The 19,655-nt window shown below is 46.6% G+C and overlaps 1 protein-coding gene across 1 annotated transcript in view; it reads left to right on the top strand.

Annotated features, from left to right (window-relative positions):
* Positions 1-10,045, top strand: part of LOC119164647 (sodium- and chloride-dependent glycine transporter 1) — an 87,185-nt gene extending 77,140 nt beyond the window's left edge. Inside the window, exon 15 of the mRNA XM_075874526.1 lies at positions 9,472-10,045. Within this exon, the coding sequence (XP_075730641.1) occupies positions 9,472-9,538 (67 nt within the window). The 3' untranslated portion in view covers positions 9,539-10,045. The remainder of the gene's footprint in view (positions 1-9,471) is intronic.
* The last annotated feature ends 9,610 nt before the right edge of the window (positions 10,046-19,655 follow it).

The raw sequence follows: 19,655 nt of genomic DNA, 5'->3' as shown, positions 1-19,655 counted from the left end.
CAAGTTAAGTTTTGGGAGCAAGCAACACACCTTGCCCAACATGTTTCGGCAACACACACTCGAAAATCATTAGCTGCTACGTAACAAGATGTTGATGTTAACGCAACAGCGTTAAAGAGCTCGTTTCTAAGAAATTCTGGCGTTGGCTTCGTAGGTTGTGAGCGATAAATCGTAATCTTGAGCATGACCGAAAACTCGCGAATGATTCAAATAAAATGAATAACAAAGAAGTCCGGGCTCGAGTAAAAATAGAACTCACGCTGTTTCCATGGCAAGCAGGTTCTCTACCACAAAGCCACGCTTCTGATTGAAAATGCAGTAATACTAACTCCCTCTGCTTCAAAGTCAGTGAAAATAACGTTGATGTTCTACAAACACACACATCCGGTAAACAGGCTTCACAAGATAGCATGTAATATTGCAGTAATATGGCATGCTACCACCATACATGGCCATCGGCGTCAGAACTCGCAACTATCATAAGGATTCCGTGGTTTAAAGCTGGCCACCCATCACAAAATGCACACATCTTACTTCGCGTATTGCTTCAAAGGGCCCTCTGCTGCTTCATTTTAATTTGCAACTTTTTTCATGGTAATTTGTAGCTTTGCGTCTGGTAATGCCAAAATTGAATCATTTTGATAATTTGGTTGAAGTCGCTGCAACAAGAAACTAGCCATTAGGTAAACAAATATTAAAGAGGTTCTTCTGTGCTATAGTTTTAAAGAAAGTAACCTAACTTGTGCAAAGTAACAAAACCGGGCCCCCCTGCGCACAGCAGCGTACATAAATGATGATGTGCAGTTTCCAGCAATACCTTATTTCTCATGCATTGCCTGCCTCGGCACATAACCTGCACCCGAAATGGCAAATGGCGGGAACATAAACACTGACACAAAAAAAAAAATCACTGCATCTTGCCGCGACTCTGCCACCATTGCATTATTAACAAGCAAAACTGCGAGGTGACTTTGTGCATGCTGATTTGGACCCAAAATACGGCAAATAATTTAGAACTTCTAAAGGTAAGCTCATTTGACAGAAATCTGTCTGGCTGGATAAAATCATGACAATGAAACGACTCTCCAGCCAAGTTTATTCTTTACTTTTTAATTAAGAAACTAGACCGCTAGATTCGCAGCCAACCGGACAGTCATCACTTGAAGAACAGACCTAACAAGTCTCTAAGCGTAGAACCAGTTTTTTTTTTTTGCTTTACTTACAAACTAAAGGATAAACGTTGCGAAAGAGTCGTTTTACTGTATAGAAATTTTATATTGAATTATGCAATATATTAGCCCGATTTCATTTTTTCTTTTGTGACTTGTTAATGCAGGTTCTTCTGTAGGTGTTCACCAACAGCGGTAATACAAGCAAAAGGAATAACCGCGGAGAGCCACTGTCAGGCTCACTTCATTTAAGTTAGCTAACATATTTGTTTCAACGCGAACTACACAACGCGGTTAAACTTCTGAACTACAAGGAGTTCAAAGAAAGACAGTAAAGTTCATCTATATTAAATAAACACGCCGTAATTCTCCTTCTTAACGTTTTGAGAGCATAGCTTGTGCTCCACAATGGTGAAAAGAAGCTCTCCTAATATTTTGCTTCCAGATCAATTATAAGCAGTTTAATATAGCATATTCGAATACACCGGCCTCCTCTTTCATGCATTCTACTTAACGTCAACAACACCTTTACGCCTTGACAGTGTTGCCTTGTCCTCAATCACAGTTTTGGCATAGTTCAGTGACCTAGATCTTATTATTACTACATTTGTGTCATTGATAATTTGCATTAATAGGATAAAAATTCTATTCAAAATACCGTTTTAAGGTTTGAGAGTGCAGGGCGTTGGTTATATGAGTACAATCACTTCATCCACTGACGGGAGCAGTTGCATTATTTGAACATTTAAAAAAGTTGATCAACTTGTGAACTTTCTCTTTCATAGAATCCCGTGAAATTCCTAATTAGTACACCACTCACCTGCCTCGTCCTCACATGAGGTGACAATTACCGTAAATAAATGCATGAAATAAAGCAGATTTTATATAGGATTCCTGCAACACATCGTTTTATATTGCCTTTTATAGCACTCGACAGCGTGCAGTATTGAATGCAGAAATGAACGCACAGAAAATTAGAAACATACTAAAACATTTTTACGTGTGTGATTTTTTGAAGTTTAAAGCTCTTCCATAGTAGAACACCTAGTGCTCTAAATTATTAACTACTTTTTCTAAACACACGTCACTGGCTGCTTCCAATCAGGGCGTGCTTTCCGTAGAAATAGACTAGAAGCCTGGACTCACTGTGGCTGCTGCACTGCGCGCCTAACCTTGCGTCTCCGTGGCTCACAAAGTACAATATTTCAGTAGCTTAGTCTTTTGTTGTTGATCACACTGATTACTTTTATTGCTTTGAACGCGCAATCATCATCACCAACAGCCTGTCTACGTCCACGGTAGGACAAAAGCCTCTCACATGTTCCGCCAGGCAGCTCGGTCTTGTGCTTGCTGCTGCCACTTTATACCCGCAAACTTCCTAATCTCATCTACCCACCAAACTTTCTGTCTCTCTTCGCCCGCTTGCCTTCTCTCGGAATCCAGCGTTAATCTTAACTACCAGTGGTTGTCCTGTCTACTTGCTATATGTCCGGCCCATGTCCATTTCTTCTTCTTAGTTTCAACTACATGATATACTAAACCCCAGTTCGTTCCCTGACCCACCCTGCTCTCTTCTTCTCTCTTACACCTATGATTCTCTCTATTACACCTAGAATTTTCCTTTAAATTACTAGCTGCATTGATCTCACTTTAAATTGAACCCTCTTTCTCTCGGTTTCTGGTCTGAGAGAAAAGGCCCGGCAAGGGGCAGCTGTTATATACCTTCCTCTTTAGAGATGGGGGTAATCTCCCGGTCATGATTTGATACGGCTTGCTGAATAGGCTGAACTCTATCTTTATTATTCTAGTCGCATCGATCTCTTGGTTCGGCTCCGTGGTTACTACCCGACTTACGTAAACCTACTATTTCACAACTTGAAATAGTAGGTTTACGTTAGTAGGTCTACTAATTAGTAGGTCTACTGGTCTCGAAGCGCTGTTCACTTCCGAGGTTGTTGTACATATATTGTTACGGGAAGGAGACTGATTCAGAGGGGTCGTCACCGATGTATTTACAGCCGGTTAGGCGAGCAGCGCCAGCCACACAGATTAGCTCGTGCCAGTCTATCTGCTTCGTCTTCTTCAGCTCCATGCACTGGCACGTAGCATGACCCCCGGCCGCGGAGGCACCGTCCCGGTGCTTTAAAGGTCGTTATCTGACGCATTATTGTAGGGCTTGATCCGCCAGACGTGTACGATATCACTGGGCCGCATAGTAGATGATGATGGACAGATGGGGCTGATCTCGTAGGTGACAGGTGTTACTTCACGCAATATACGGTAGGGTCCCGTGTAATGAGACAGAAGTTTTTCAGATAGGCCCGGCCAACGATGAGGGGACCAGAGTAAAACGAGGGTACCGGGAGCGAAATGTACGTCTCTATGTTCCGCATCGTACCAACGGCATTGGTTGGTTTTCGACGCCATCAGCCGAGCGCGAGCGAGCTGACGGGCATGATCGGCTCGCGCAATCGCGTCGCAGGCATACTCGCTGGTGGACGAGGTGTGAGCTGAGATGACTGTGCCCAGTGGTAAAGTCGGCTCTCTTTCCGTACAATAAGTAGAACGGCGAAAAGCCCGCTGTGTCATGACGGGATGAATTATACGCGAAAGTTGCGTAGGGTAAGGCAAGGTCCCAGTCTCGGTGGTCGGGCGACACGTACATAGCGAGCATATTGTTAAAGTGTGGTTAAATCGTTCCGTGAGGCCGTTTGAGGGTGGTAAGCGGTTGTCAGTGTGTGTTGCGTAGAACAAGAACGCAGAAGTTCGGCGATGACTTGGGATAGAAATGTAAGGCCATGGTCTGTGAGAAGCTGTTTCGGAGCACCGGGAATCAATATAACGTCCCGTAACAAGAAGCCAGCGACGTCAGTCGCACAGCTGGTCGGTAGAGCTCGCGTAATAGCGTAGCGTGTAGCGTATTCTGTAATAACGGCTATCCATTTGTTTTCCAATGTTGATGTTAGAAAAGGACCAAGCAGGTCTAACCCAACATGGTAAAATGGTTCCGCGGGTATGTCAATTGGTTGAAGATGGCCAGCGGGTAGCAGTGACGGTGTTTTACGACGTTGGCATAGGTCACACGTGGCAACGTATCGGCATACCGAACGAGCAAGGCCTGGCTAGAAAAAACAGCGCTGGACGCGCTCGTACGTGCGGGATACGCCAGGGTGTCCAGCCGTGGGAGCGTCGTGAAGTTCGGTGAGAACACACCGGCGCAAATGCTTAGGCACAACAATGAGAAGGTCGGGCCCGTATGGTCGGAAATTGCGATGGTATAGCACACCCTTTTGAATGACGAAGTAGCGGACGGAAGCATCATTTGTGGAGGATTCCATACGGCTGATGATGTCAAGCAGCTCTGGATCACGCTTCTGTTCTTCCCCAATATTAAGGAAGTCGGACACTGACAAGATAGAGTTCTCCTTGGGCTAGTCAGTGTCCTCAGGATCGTCGACAGGGCAGCGGGAGAGGCAATCGGCATCATGGTGTAGGTGGCCAGATTTGTATACCACCGAATAGGAAAACTTTTGCAGGCGCAAAGCCCAGCGACCAAGGCGGCCTGATGGATCTTTCAGAGAGTTGAGCCAGCAGAGTGCGTGGTGGTCGGTAACTACCGAAAATGGGCGTCCGTATAGATAAGGTCGAAATTTCGCCACCGCCTATACAAAAGCCAAGCACTCATGCTCTGTTATCGAATAGTTACGTTCAGAGGCAGATAGGAGGCGGCTGGCATATGCAATAACGCAATCATGGCCATGTTGTTTCTGAGCCAGCACTGCACCAATGCCATGCCCACTTGCATCTGTATGGATTTCCGTAGGGGCAGCAGGGTTGAAGTGTGCCAGAATCGGAGGGGTAGTGAGAAGAGCGACGAGAGTCGAGAACGCAGAAGCCTCTTCGGAGCCCCATGAAAACGGGACTTCTTTCTTGAGGAGCTGCGTAAGCGGCCTCGCTATGTGCGCCAAATTTTTCACGAAGCGTCGGAAGTAGGAGCATAGTCCGATAAAGCTGCGTACACCCTTCGCAGATCGTGGTATGGGAAAGTTTTTCACGGCGCTGATTTTTGCCGGGTCTGGTTGTACACCGTTGGCGTCTACTAAATGGCCAATCACTGTGATTTGATGGCATTCAAAGTGACATTCGTACGAGTTGAACTGCAGGCCAGCGCGACGGAAGATTCCCAGGATGGCTGAGAGGCGCTCTATGTGAGTGTCAAATGTTGGTGAAAAGACGATGACGTCGTCCAAGTAGCACAAACAGGTGGACCATTTGAATCCTCTGAGCAGGGAGTCCATAATTCGTTCGAAGGTGGCTGGAGCATTACAAAGGCCGAAGGGCATGACCTTGAACTGATATAGGCCATCGGGGGTGATGAATGCCGTCTTTTCATGGTCCATTTCAACTACCTCTAACTGCCAGTAGCCGGAACGAAGGTCTATGTAGGATAAATAGTGGGACCCATAGAGGCAATGAAGCGCATCATCTATTCGTGGCAGAGGGTAGACGTCTTTTTTTGGTAATTTTGTTTAGGTGTCGTTAATTCACGCAGAAACATTATGAACCGTCTTTCTTGCGGACTAGCACTACAGGAGAAGCCCAAGTACTGCAGGATGGCTCAATGATGTCCTTGGCGAGCATTTTGTCGACCTCACTTTGGATGATGTGACGCTCGGCCACCGACACCCGACATGGACGCCTATGAATAGGATGCTCATACCAGTAATTATGCGGTGGCTCATACCGGTAGCTTACCCCAACGTACGGCCGCTGATGTCAAAAACGTCGATGTAGGACAGCAGAACCCGGTGGAGCTCATCAGTCTGCAGCGGCGTTAAGTTGGAAGCGATCATCGAAGTAATAGCGCTGTCGGAGCAAGTGGCAGATTGATGTTGAGCGTGGGGGTCAGAAGGGGCGGCCATCGCGAAAACATCTACCGCATTGTCTTCTAAGGTGCAGAGCAACGCCAAAGAGATCCCTTGTGGAGAACTTGAGGTGTCAAGCTCAAGTTGACAACTGGGAGGCACGTAGAATTTCCTGCGACGGACAGAATGGCATGCGGTAATGTAATGCCACGGCTTATGAGGACATCGGTGACAGGGGTCAGAACATAGTCACCGTCGGGAACTGTTGGTATTCAGACGAACTCTACGTAGGTCAGTGTCCGTGGAGGGAGGCGTGCGTGTCCCGTTGTGCAGAGGCGACTCGGCCATTGTGTAAGAGGTTTTGTTGCGGGCGAGTGTAGACAGAGCGTACTGGTCGAACAGTCTATGAGGGCAGAATGCGCGGACAGGAAGTCGAGGCCTAAGATTACGTCGTGGGGGCACTATTCAAGGACGGTGAAGAGAACAACTGTGTGTCGATCTGCAATGCTCACACGAGTGGAGCACATTCCAACGATAGATCCTATTCGACCATCCGCAACACGGATGAACTGAGTGGTCGCAGGTGTAAGAACCTTCTTGAGCTTGCGGCGAAAATCACTCGTCATCACGGAAAGTTGGGTGCCGGTGTCAACAAGAGCAGTGACATGTACGCCGTCTACTTGTACGTCTATGAGGTTCCGTTTTATCGGTATCGTCAAAAGAGGATTTTCGGTCAGTCTGAGCGACACAGCGCCACCTCCGAAGGCTGCAACGCTTAGTTTTTCGTCGGGGAACCTCGTGAGAAGGCGGGGGAAGATGGTCAGCGGGGCTGTCGAGAACGAGACTGGCGACGTTGGGGAGATGGAGAGCGGGAGTAGCGGTGTTCAGAAGCAGATTCCTGGGCAAAATGCTCGCGGCTGGTCTCGTGGCGATAGGCAGGACGTCTCATGGCGATAGGCATAGAAGGGACGAGAGGACGGTTGCGCAGGAGGACCCCAGCGACTTGTGAAATGGCGAGAAATGTGCCCGATTCTGTGACACGAGAAGCATATCGGCTTGTCATCGTGTGTTCCCCATGCGGACGGATTACGGAACGTTGAGGGAGAGCCGGTCGGGAAGGGACGTGCAGGCGTGTATCGGAGCTGGTAGTTGGTGCGGGGAGGCGGTGAGATAGAGTGAATTGCCAAGCTGGCGATTTCCTGCCGGACGACTGCTTGAATGAGAGGCAACGTAATTGGTGGAGAGGGATCAGGGGACGTTGGTCCCACCTTAGCTGGAGCAGCCGCTTCAAGCTCCCGCCTGACGATTCGCGTCAAGTTGTCACAGGTGTCTGGTGGATGATATGTGTCGAGACACGAGGACGTCGCAGTGGTGTTCGGGAGGCACTGGAACTGATAGGAGATGCGTCTCCTTTTAGCTTGTTGGAACTGGCGGCATTCTTGAATGATCGCATCAACAGATGACACAATGTTGAATACCAACAAGTTGAACGCATCGTCGGCGATACCCTTCAGGATATGTGCAACTTTTTCAGGTTCAGACATAATTTCATCAGCTTGGCGGCATAGTGAAAGGACAGCCTGAATATAACCGATGTAGGGCTCCGTGGAATATTGTGCGCGAGTCTACAGCTCATTTCTCGCAGCTTCACGACGGCCAGAGATGTTGTCAAAAAGCTCACGAATCTTGGCCTTGAAGCTGACCCAGCTTTTATGTCATGCTCGTGGTTATCAAACCAAATACGAGGGGTTCCGTCGAGATAAAAGATGACGTTTGCGAGCATAAGAGTGGGATCCCACCTGTAAGTGGCGCTGACGCGTTCGTAGAGGCGTAGCCACTGGTCGACATCCGAACCCTCGCTGCCCGAGAACACGCCGGGGTCTTCGAGCGCGGGAAGCGTCACGAAAGTTGTTGCGGGCGCTGGGTTGACAGGTCGGGCAGAAGGGGGAGTGACCGGAGAGGATGTAGCCGAGTCTTGAGTGGTCATGTTGTAAGCCGCGAGGGAGTGTCCGCTTTGGAGTTCCGTGGCGAGGATGGGGATCGCACAACTCCACCAAATATGTTACGGGAAGGAGACGGACTCAGACGGGTAGTCATTGATGTATTTACAGCCGGTTAGGCGAGCAGGGCCAGCCACACAGATTACCTCGCGCCAGTCTATCTGCTTTGTCTTCTTCAGCTCCATGCACTGGCACGTAGCAATATTTTGTTTTCTGAAGATTAATCTTAAGACCAACCTTTTTGTTGTCCTTGACTAATTGAGCAGTCATTAATTTAATTTAGTCCTTTGATTTACTCAGCAATGCAATCTCATCAGCAAAGCGCATGTTACTACGTTATACTCTCCATTAACTCTTACGCCTAACTCTTCTTATTGTAGGCATTCGAAACCTCTTGTAAGCACGCAGTAAACAGCATTAAGGAGATTGTATCCCCTTCTATTTCACTTTTCTTGACTGGTCTTCTGTTGCATTATTTATGGAGCACTATACTAGCAGTTGATCCGGTGTAAATTTCTTTCAAGATGTTTATATATGCTTTGTCGACGCCCTGATTCCACAGTGTCTGCATGACTACGGATTGAATCAAATGCCTTTTCGTAATTTTTGAAGGCTATGTGTATTGGTTGAATGTATTCTGAGCATTTCTATATCACCTGATTGATAGCATGAATGTCGTCGATAACTGAGTATGCTGTACGAAATGCTGCTTGATTCTTTGGTGGATTGAGTTCCATTGTTGTCTTAAATGTGTGAGGAATTTCCTTAGCAAATAGCTTGTCTACGATGAAGAGCAAGTTGATAGGCCTGTAATTCTTCGAGTTCTTCCCATCCCCTTTTTTATGGATTAAGATTATATTAGCATTTCTCGAAGACACCCTCCCCATCAGGTGCTCTAACACAATCTCTCCTGCGTCTTTCACCAGATTTTATGTAGCCTGACCCTCACCAGCAGCTTTGCTATCTGCCTTCCTCCCAAGGCATTCCTCACTTCTACTGTCATTACTGGTGGGATGTCATCTGGGGTACTGCGTACTGCGTGAAATCGTTTTTAACGCACGAAATCGCATGATAATGTGACCGACAGTAATAAGTGGTGCGAATCGACGGGTCAACCCAATCATTCAGCCCATTCATTATCGTCAGTGTCTCATGGCCAGCCATCACTCACAATGCCATAAAGGACGCTTTTGCGCTACTGTAACCAGAGCAAAAAGATTTTTTTTCGGTTGAAATTAAGATTGTTTGTTTCTTGAGCTCTCACTTGCGCAACAAGATCACCGAACAGCCAACTAACACGATTACTCATGTAAACAGCATGCTTAAACTCGCATGTGTAGGCCACGTGCAAGTGGCACTTTCACACAAAGATGAACATTCGCTCATGTTTGAAGCTTAGCAGTGCCATTTTGAAACAGATTGTTTTCTGTTGTGCAGTGCTCGCTGGAAAGGCCAAGCCACCGGAACCACCCACACCGAAGACAAACGCTGGCCCTTGCAATGACACGCCTTTATTTCAATACTTCGGGGCCTTCAAACACGATTGTGTCACCTACAGCGCGTCTTACCTGGGGACACTGAATCAGTTCACTCGACTTCAGAGTTGCGTCAGCACGTTTCGTGACTCGTTGGTACCGTCTGAAAGTGTCGAGGTGTCACGAAGTACTTACGGTGTACGCGCACTTACTTCATTTTATTCTCAATATATGTTCTATTCACGTTCTGCGTGCACACACACCTTTTTTCGGCGCAAGCAGTGTGGTCACACTCTTCAAGGGCTGCTCACCACCTCACGTTCAAAGACGATGGGAGGGGGTTTCTCCTCTCCTTCGCTACCCTTCGCACACGCGATGCATCCTCCTCACCCATTAATTCTTAAAATCTCGTGAGCAATGTCAGCGCTAAGCGCAAGAGCCTATCAGGATTTCGCGCTTCTCGTTTACGCGCTCGTATCGCCGATTGCGGAGTTTTAAACACACCAAATAAAGTGTGATAGGTTTATCATGCATGGTATTCATGCGCGACAAGGAAGAACGGATGGGCGGCTGCATTGAAAAGCAGTGCAGGAGACTAATCACATTTGATATTTCGCCTGTATAGATTAATCGAGAGTGTGTACGCTATAGATGTCATGGGAAATACTGTCTGCGTCACATAAGCGCACAAGGTTGGAGAAGAAATGTCAGGAGAGAATTTTGTGCTCGTTCTTTTCGCATTTTGAGAGCCTAGGGAGTGGCCCTTTAAAACAGGGCAGCGTTTTTACACATCGGTGCCCGTGGTACGTTCATCAGGTCAATCGAGACATGTGAGTAGGCTGCATCTGATGCACACTTCAGCGCCTGCGCAGAATGCCTTTATCAGTAATGGCTCTCAAGTGTCTATGTCGACTTATTTACTGAGTATAATTAATTTACCTTGCGTATGATCTTCAGCTGGCTTTCTTTTAGCTACTGAGGCGCCCTTCATGCGCTGCGCTTTGTTCACAATGGGCTAGCTTTAATTGCAGACGTTGAAGAAGCAGTTATAAAAGAGAAGGTGAGAAAGTTTCATTTCTCGAAACCAGAGCCTAACTCGAGGAAACGAGAATATGTGGAACTAACGATTTCATTACTGCATTATGCGACATTATCACTACAGTTGTGTTTTGCCTTTCGTATATTTCCTGTTCCTTTCGTTGCTTCCTCATAAATATATTTCATCGTATAAAACAACTTTTCATATATTGTTGTGTGCATTGCTGGAAAGCATAGAAGAGAATAACGGTACTAAAAATAGTGTAACACAAATGACACGTTAATTATTATTACTTTTTTGTTTCTCTATTATTTCCGACCTGGATATTTAGCGCCCCTTTTTGAGATCAGACTTGCTTGTTTGTATCCCCCCCTTCATGCCTAGTGCCATATCGGCCCCTTAGCGTACTCGAAAAAATAAACCAATATAACTGAAAGTACTGAACGAACGCCAATATTTTCTCAATCTGTCACACTGCATTATACTTTTTTTTATTGTGCCCTCAGCTGTGATAAATTTTAGTGGTATAAATGAACCAAAGTGTCAATGATGAATTGGTTGAATTGTCTGTCAAACAACCTGCAATAAACAAAATAACCTATTAGGTGATGCTAAAAAATAAAAGCTGCAGTCTTAGCATAACCATATTGTTACGGTGCATCATGGACAGGAGCAAGCGTGGCACTTAGCGAAGATGAAGAAGACGCGTGTGCGTTAGGCGCTTGCGTGAGAGGCAACTCAGACATCTTGTTCGGCTACCGATTCTCGGTGGATGCTATCCTGTAAGCCAAGACCTCGCCCCGTCACATTTGGTGGAAGTGCTGGGCAACCGCCTCGCAACGGAACTTCGCAGCGGCCGACGTTTGAAGGGTCATTCCACAACGATGACGGAGAGTACGGCGTCTGCATCTGCTCCTGGTGTTCCTGCGGCCGGAGATGATGTGGTAACTACATCTCATTCTGCGACCACAACCTTTGTGCTCGAACCCCCCCGGGATCCTGGCACGTTCAGTGGTTCCGGCGATCCAGATGAAGTTGACGTTGAAGATTGGCTGGCAGAGTACGAACGTGTGAGTACTTGATACTGATGGGGCCAGACTCTTATGCTGGCGAACCTGTTATTCTATCTCAGGGGAACCGCCAAATCGTCGTATGAGAACCATGAAACAGAACTTCTGAGTTGGGCAGTGTGCAGCGAGAAAATGTTGGACCTGTTCGGAAAGCCGATTGGAAGAAAAACGGCCGCGAACAAAATGCGTCTCGGGCGCAGACCTCGACCGAGTCTTACGTCTCCTATATAGAAGATGTGTTATTGTTGTGTCGCAAAGCCAATGCCGAGATGCCGGAGGCTGACAAGGTCGGACATATTCTTAAGGGGATTGCGGATGACGCATTCAACCTCCTCGTCTGCAAAAATTTTTCTACAGTGGACGCCATTATAAAAGAATGTCGGCGCTTTGAGCAAGCGAAGAGCCGGCGGATTAACAGCGTGTTTACCCGCCTTCCGAATACGGCTGCAACGTCGTCTTGCGAAGACCGTGCAAGAACACAGCCACCACCTCTAGATTCATCGGATCAGGTGCCCCGAATTCTACGGCGCGAACTTGAAGCCATTGCCTCTGCTCCGGCTCACACCGCTGCAAGTGACACGACCCCACTCACTGCTAACATGGTTCAAGCCATCGTCCGCCAAGAACTCGCCAGCATAGCTATTCCCTCGGTGTGCGCTTTGCCCAGCCCGCAGTGAGCTCCATGGCGTCCACCCTCGTCCTATCACGAGCAGCAGTTTACGGCCTGATCTCGCCACTCTGATGCGTGGAGAAGCGTCGACAATCTACCAATTTGTTTTCATTGCCACCGTATCGGTCATGTCGTCACTTACTGCAATTACCGCTGGTCCTCGCCACCTCGGACTTCATCTCAACCTCACTACCGACAGGACAGCACCCGCTTCGCATCTGCCGCGCAGCCTTCTCCGAAAAACAACTACAGAAGGTTCAACAGCCGATCTCCGTCACCGCATGGTCGTCAGTCGCGTTCGCCTCCAGGACGTCGCCAGTCGTCTCGCTCACCGCAGACTCGCAGGCCGTCGTCCCCATTAAACACCGCTCCTGCCTACCCGGAAAACTAAACGGTGCAGCGCCCGGAGGTGACGCTGCGTTTTCGACTCTCTCCACAAATCCTCTCTTGACGCTTCTGACGAGACAAAATTTGTTAGACGTTGACGTTGACGGTGTGGCTATTTCTGCTCTTATAGATACTGGAGCGCCCATTTCTGTAATGAGCGCGAACCTTCGCCGACGCCTACATAAAGTGCTCACGCCTGCCGCTTCCCACAAACTTCGTGTCGCTGATGGGAGGACCCCTGATGTTCAAGGGATGTGCACGGCCCGTGTGTTCATTGCCGGTCATCCTACTTTAGTTCAGTTTGCCGTCATTTAAATGTGTTCTCAGGAACTAATACTCGGTTTGGACTTCTTGTCACGTCATTGTACGCTCATTTATTGTGCCACTGGTGCTCTTCAGCTTGAACTGCCACAGTTTGCCGATTTTTTCAGCTGACTATTCTCTCCGTTCGCTTGCCTCTGCAAGCTGCTACATATGTCACTTTGTCGTGCTCACGTCAGGTGCCCGATGGTGACTACCTCGTCACTCCTATAGTCGACGTACTGATGGCCTGAGACGTCGCCCTTGCTCACACTATTGCCGCCATCGCTAATAATACAGTGGTTATACCACTACTCAACGTGAGTCTCTTGACTCAAGTTATTCCGCAAGACATGTCTTTGGCCACCCTATCTCCACTTGACAGCTGCAACTTTACAGGTTTGGACACCGATACTACATCCCCCGTCTTGGCCGCAATTACGCTCTGCCTGCAGATGACATTAACAAGATGATTTCTCCCGACCTCACTGCAGTGCAAGCTGCCAGCCTCCGTAGTCTGCTAACATAATATACAGACGTTTTCTACTTTGACCACTGCCCTCTCAGCCAAACAACTGCAGTGACTCACCGGATCAACACTGGTGATGCCAGTCCTATACGGCGGCGACCATATCGCGTATCTCAAAAGGAATGCCAAGTAATTCCAAATGAAGTGGACAAGATGAATACTAAAGACGTAATAGAACCCTCATCCAGCCCCTGGGCCTCCCCAGTCGTGCTCGTTGAGAACAAGGATGGCAGCTGGCGCTTTTGCGTGGACTATCGCCATTTAAAAAAAGTCACCTACAAAGATGTCTACCCTTTGCCTCAAATTGATGACGCCCTCGATTGCCTCCATGGTGCCCAATACTTTTCGTCTATCGACCTTTGGTCCGGTTATTGGCAAATTTCCGTCGACTACATGAATCGTGAAAAAACCACGTTCGTTACGCCTGACGGCCTCTATCAGTTCAAAGTCATGCCGTTTGGACTGTGTAATGCGCCGGCAAAGTTCGAGCGCATGATGGACTCCCTTCTCTGAGGATATAGATGGTCCATCTGCTTATGTTACTTGGACGGTGTCATCGTCTTTTCACCTACCTTTGACAGCCATATAGCACGTCTGTCAGCCGTTCTGGATAATTTTCAAAGAGCTGCTCTCCAGCTGAATTCTGCAAAATGCCAATTTGGACGTCGCCAAATCATCATACTTGGCCCAACAATTTACTGAACCACGCTCAACCAAGGACGTCCGAAGTTTTGTAGGGCTATGTTCCTATTTTCGTCGATTTGTCCGCAACTTCGCCGACATCGCTCGACCGCTTACTGATCTCTTAAAGAAGGACGTTCCCTTCGCATGGCATATAGAGCAAGCGGACGCCTTTTCGGCTTTTATCCGTCTGCTAACTATGCCACCAATACTGGCCCATTTCGACCCTGCATCACCTACAGAGCTTCGGACCGATGCCAGTGGCCATGGAATTGGAGCGGTCCTTGGCCAACGACAACACGGTAAGGACCGCGTGATTGCTTACGCCAGTCGTCTTCTTTCACCTGCCGAACGGAAGTTCTGCATCACTGAGCGTGAATGCCTAGCTTTAGTGTGGGCCGTGGCGGAATTCAGGTCTTACCTGTATGGCCGAACTTTTTCCGTTGTTACAGACCATCACGCTCTTTGCTGGCTGTCATCGCTAAAGGACCCATCTGGACGTCTTGGTCGCTGGGCGCTCCGTCTGCAAGAATACTCATTCGTGGTTCACTACAAGTCGGGACGCCTGCGCACAGACGCAGACTGTTTGTCAGGTTATCCGGTTGAAACACTCGACTTTACAGACCTTGATTCAGACCCCTGCGTTCTCTCCATCCACGCTTTGGGTGATATCTCCACCAAACAACGACGTCAACCGTCATTACACTCCATCATCGAGCGTCTGACCTCTGCTCCAACAGACCCTTTCGTTCGCCTGTTCGAACTGTACGACAACATTCTGTACCGTCGCAGCTTCAAGGCTGATGACCCGGAATTACTACTCGTGCTTCCCCATCACCTGCGTAGCAGCGTTCTCGAACAAATACATGACGTACCTACAGCCGGTCACCTAGGCGTCTCTCGTACCTACGATTGTGTGCGATGTCGCTTTTTCTGGCCTGGACTGTATCGTTCTGTGGTTCGCTACGTCACTTCTTGCGACCGCTGCCAACGCCGCAAGCGCCCCTCTGTGCTCCCGTCTGCCCTCCTACAGCCCATTGACATACCGACGGAACCATTCTTTCGTGTTGGCCTTGACCTGTTGGTCCCGTTTCCTACGTCCACCTCCGGAAATAGATGGGTTGCAGTCGCCACAGACTACGCCACACGCTTTGCCATCACTAAAGCACTGCCGACAAGCTGTTCCACTGACGTCGCTGACTTTCTCTTGTATTAAGTCATTCTTCATCACGGCGCTCCGCGGCAGCTGCTTACTGATCGAGGAAAGTACTTTCTTTCACGTGTTCTGGATGACATTCTCCGCACCTGCTCCACTGAGCACAAGCTTACCCCCGCTTATCATCCACAGACAAATGGATTGACCGAGCGTCTGAACCGAACGCTGACGCAGATGCTGTCAATGTACGTTTCGCCAGATCACCGTGACTGCGACAAAGCACTCCCCTTCGTCACGTTCGCGTACATTTCTTCACGGCACGACACAGATAGTTATTCGCTGTTTTATTTGCTATTTGGCCGAAATCCAGCATTATCATTTGACACGCTCCTTCCTTCGGCTGCCCCCTTGTCTACTGAGTACGCCAGCGATCTCGCTTCTCGAGCCCATGCAGCCCCTCAGCTTGCCCGCGGTCGGCTGCACTTGTCGCAAGCACACCAAAAAGACCGCTATGACAGTCGCCACCAAAGCGTGCACTTCTCGCCGGGGTCTCTGGTACTTCTCTGGACACCAAACCGCCAAGTCGGCTTATCAGAGAAGCTACTATCACACTGCCAACTTAGTGACGTGAGCTACGAGATCGCACCCCTAAACAATGCCTCCTCGACCCCCTCACTGCAGACAGACGTTGTACACGTTTCCAGACTCAAACCGTATCACCCTCCTCGTTCGTCACCGCCGTACTAAGCGCCGTGACGGCGCTTCCGCCACAGGGGAGTGATGTTACGGTGCATCATCGACAAGAGCAAGCGTGGCACTTAGCGAAGATGAAGAAGACGCCTGTGCGTTAGGCGCTTGCGTGAGAGGCAACTCAGACATCTTGTTCGGCTGCCGATTCTCGGTGGACGCTATCCTGTAAGCCTAGACCTCATTCCGTCACAATATTTTTTGCGGGTGGTACTTTGTGTAATGATCCGTCTAGATGGTATCCAAACAGAAAAAAAAGTACAGCGACCAACTGCCATTCCTTTCAATCCCGTCGCCTTGGGGTTGTTGAGCTTTCCATTGGTATCGATACAGTTGCCGGACACTAGGGAGCCTCCATAGCCACTCTCCAAACCTTCATTTACTTTTGAATGAATGTCGATCTACTCTGCGATATCAAGCAGTTGAACACAAACGCCTTGCCTTCGCTAAGCCGAGCCGCCGACAAGTGGTGACCCAGGCTATTTAGGTGTCTTTTATTAGGAGAAGTATTGACTATCTTTCTGTACCTTCCTTACTGCAAATAACTCGCATGCTCTTGGTGCTTTCAAAGTTTTTGTTCCCCCTCATATAACTTTGACCGAATCAGTCAGGGTTGCAGGACTTAAGGGCCTATTATGGGTGAACTTGCAGGTGCGGTGGCAAAGTTTTCTTTTATTTAAACTCTTATTTAGGTTTTACCGGTATCCAAATTCGTAATAGGTGCTAGATTAGAAAGGAAACTATTGTTAGAAGAATTTTCGGCACCCTAAATAACGGCCACACTAGAATTCAATCACTTCATGTGTCAATGAAATAGTAAAACATTTCAAACTCGAGCGATAGAAGTCCCACTCACTACCCTGTGTTATCCAACACTGCAGCCAAATTTGTATTTACACAGAGCTGATCTGCCAGCCTGCCGTCATTGTTCTTTTTGTGGAGCAAATGAGCCTACCGAGAATTATCTCATATTCTGTAATAGATACTCTACCTTACGCAAAAACACTTCGGGTGCCGTTTTCCACCTACTCAGAATAGGTTCAAATCGCGAAATGGGGCTTTGTCTCTTGATCACGGTAACGGAAGATTACAGACGCATTTTAGGAGTTCGTCAAAGGTTCAAAGAGGTTTAATTTTTGAAATAAATCTGCCCTGTAGTCTTATTTTACGTTTTGAAATTACTTTTTGCATTCAAAATGCCACTTCATTGTTTTTATTTCAACATAGTTTATTGTTTCATTAAAAAATTCATCCTGTTTCAACTTCTTTCTCTTGAATTGGCCAATCCTCTATTTTAATAAAGAATTGTTTTATAAACACTATCTGGTTTTTGGTCAATCCATCGGCGTGGGTTTTTGCCACAGATTCAAGCAACTTCGCTTCAATTGACTTCACTGGTAAGCCACCCCTGAGAAACAAGCAAGCAAGCAAGATCACACTCAGCCTACAAAAAAAACACGAGCATAAGCAATCGCTGAAAATGTCGCCAAACTGAACTTTTCAGGGTAGAAACAAGAATCAAATGTTGGACTTATAATATTTTCTTCGTTATAGTAAAGTTGTATTTTCGTGAACCTGTGGAGTGGAGAAGGTTGTGCCATTATAGAGAAACGTTACAAAATCATGCTAAATGTGGGATGCTATTGTTATCTGCAGATATGTTGAACAGATATGTTAAAAGTGTTGAACAGTCGCAGATGTTTTGAATAACCAGTTGTTCCAGATGCATAACGATGCCAACCGATACATGGGTATTACCAACACCAGAAGCGGCAAGCTCGTATGTAATGTGCTTGCGAGTGTGGTAGCCCTGACTGTGCTATGTAGACCAACTTCTGTGGATGGCGCTTGAGTATTCAGTTGACGTCAACCCGACGTATCATCTGTATTTTATTCATTTATTTATTATTTACGGACACTGTCAGCCCTTGCATAGGGCTATTACAGGATTGGAAAAAAAGTACATGAAAAAAATAGCGATCCTTTCAAAAACAGGACAGAGTTAACAAATATAATCAGAAGTAAAAAATTAAAGGATAAGATTGAAGTCATCAAAAAAACGCAACCAATAAAGCAACCAAGAACTTAATCAATGAATGCACTAGAGCATGCAGAGACAAATACAGACTTATTAATTACAAACGAGGATATCCGCTAGGTGTTTCAAAAACATATCTATGGATGAGTTTGAAACGGCTTCATCGCTCAACGAATTCCATTTATTGATAACTCTTGAGGAAAAGCTATACTTAAAACAGTCGGTGGAAACAGCAGGTGCCCGAAAAACCATTCAATGGCGATGTCTAGAATTTTCAGTACGAAAAATATTGAAATATTCAGCATACATTATATGAACACGGTTATTAATAATGAGGTAAAGATATTTAGGTCTGTCCTGTTTTGTCCTGGCTTGAATCATGGGTATCTCCGCTAGTGCACACAGTTGAGATGGGGAATCTGTCTATCAATATTTATTAAATTAAAACCAGAGTGCTAAACGCTGATTTTTTCAATTTTTGATATATTTGTAATTGTTAATAGATCAGAGACAATTTTTGGCGCATTTAATTATTGGTGTAATAAGTGTTTTGTAAGCTAAACATTTAGTTTCTTGTGTCGCAAACGGCAAATGGCGGATAAGACTCCATAGGGCCCTAGTGGCTTTTGCGCACACATAATCTATGTGATGATCCCAGCGGAGATTACTTGTAAAATTCAAACCAAGGTACTTTGTTGGTCAACTTTTTTAGTTCATGATAATCAATAAATAATAAGTATAATTTAAGTATATTTTTTTGCTAGTAACTGTCATAACTACTGTTTTCAAGGGGTCCAGCACCATTTGCCATTCATCACACGATTTGTTTTATTTTGTGTCAATTTTCGAGTAATTTTATCTGGTCACTTATTGTGTCGGCTTTATTGTATTTGATGCAATCGTCTGCAAATAGCCTAATAGAAACTCCAATTTTATCCGGAAGATCATTTATAAATAAAAGAAACAGAAGTGGGCCAAGGACACTGCCTTGGTGTACTCCCGACTTGACAGCTGAAACATGAGACTTAGTGCCATTGATTTTCACAACTGCTGACGAAATTGAAAATAGGATGAAAACCACTTTGTGATGGTAGTATTTTGGAACGTAACATCAATTTTCCTATATAAATTTACAGTGAGACACTTTGTCGAAAGCTTTCGCGAAGTCCATGAAATTTATATCCGCCTGTGCATGTGAGTTAATATATTTTGAAAGGTCATGGACTAATTTGATGAATTGGGATGTTGTAGACAAACCCTGTCGAAACCCATGGTGGCAGTTGGATAAAATGTTATGCTATTTCATATAGTTTATTATATGCTTCGAAATGATATGTTCAAGAAGTTTTGAGCAAGTACTGATGGTTGAAACAGGCCGATAATTTGCTACATTGTCAGCACTACCGCTTTTAGGAATTGGGATCGCTTAAGCTATTTTCCAATCTTTGGGTAAGGAACCCTGGAGAAGGTAAGACCTAAAACAATGCAAGATATTTGGAATTTCATTCAGCTATCTGTACAGAAACTCA

Source organism: Rhipicephalus microplus, chromosome 9 (assembly GCF_043290135.1).
Source record: "Rhipicephalus microplus isolate Deutch F79 chromosome 9, USDA_Rmic, whole genome shotgun sequence".
In the NCBI taxonomy this organism is placed as follows: Eukaryota; Metazoa; Arthropoda; class Arachnida; order Ixodida; family Ixodidae; genus Rhipicephalus; species Rhipicephalus microplus.
The sequence above is the reverse complement of the archived record's forward strand: the minus strand, read 5'-3'. Positions and strand labels throughout refer to the sequence as shown.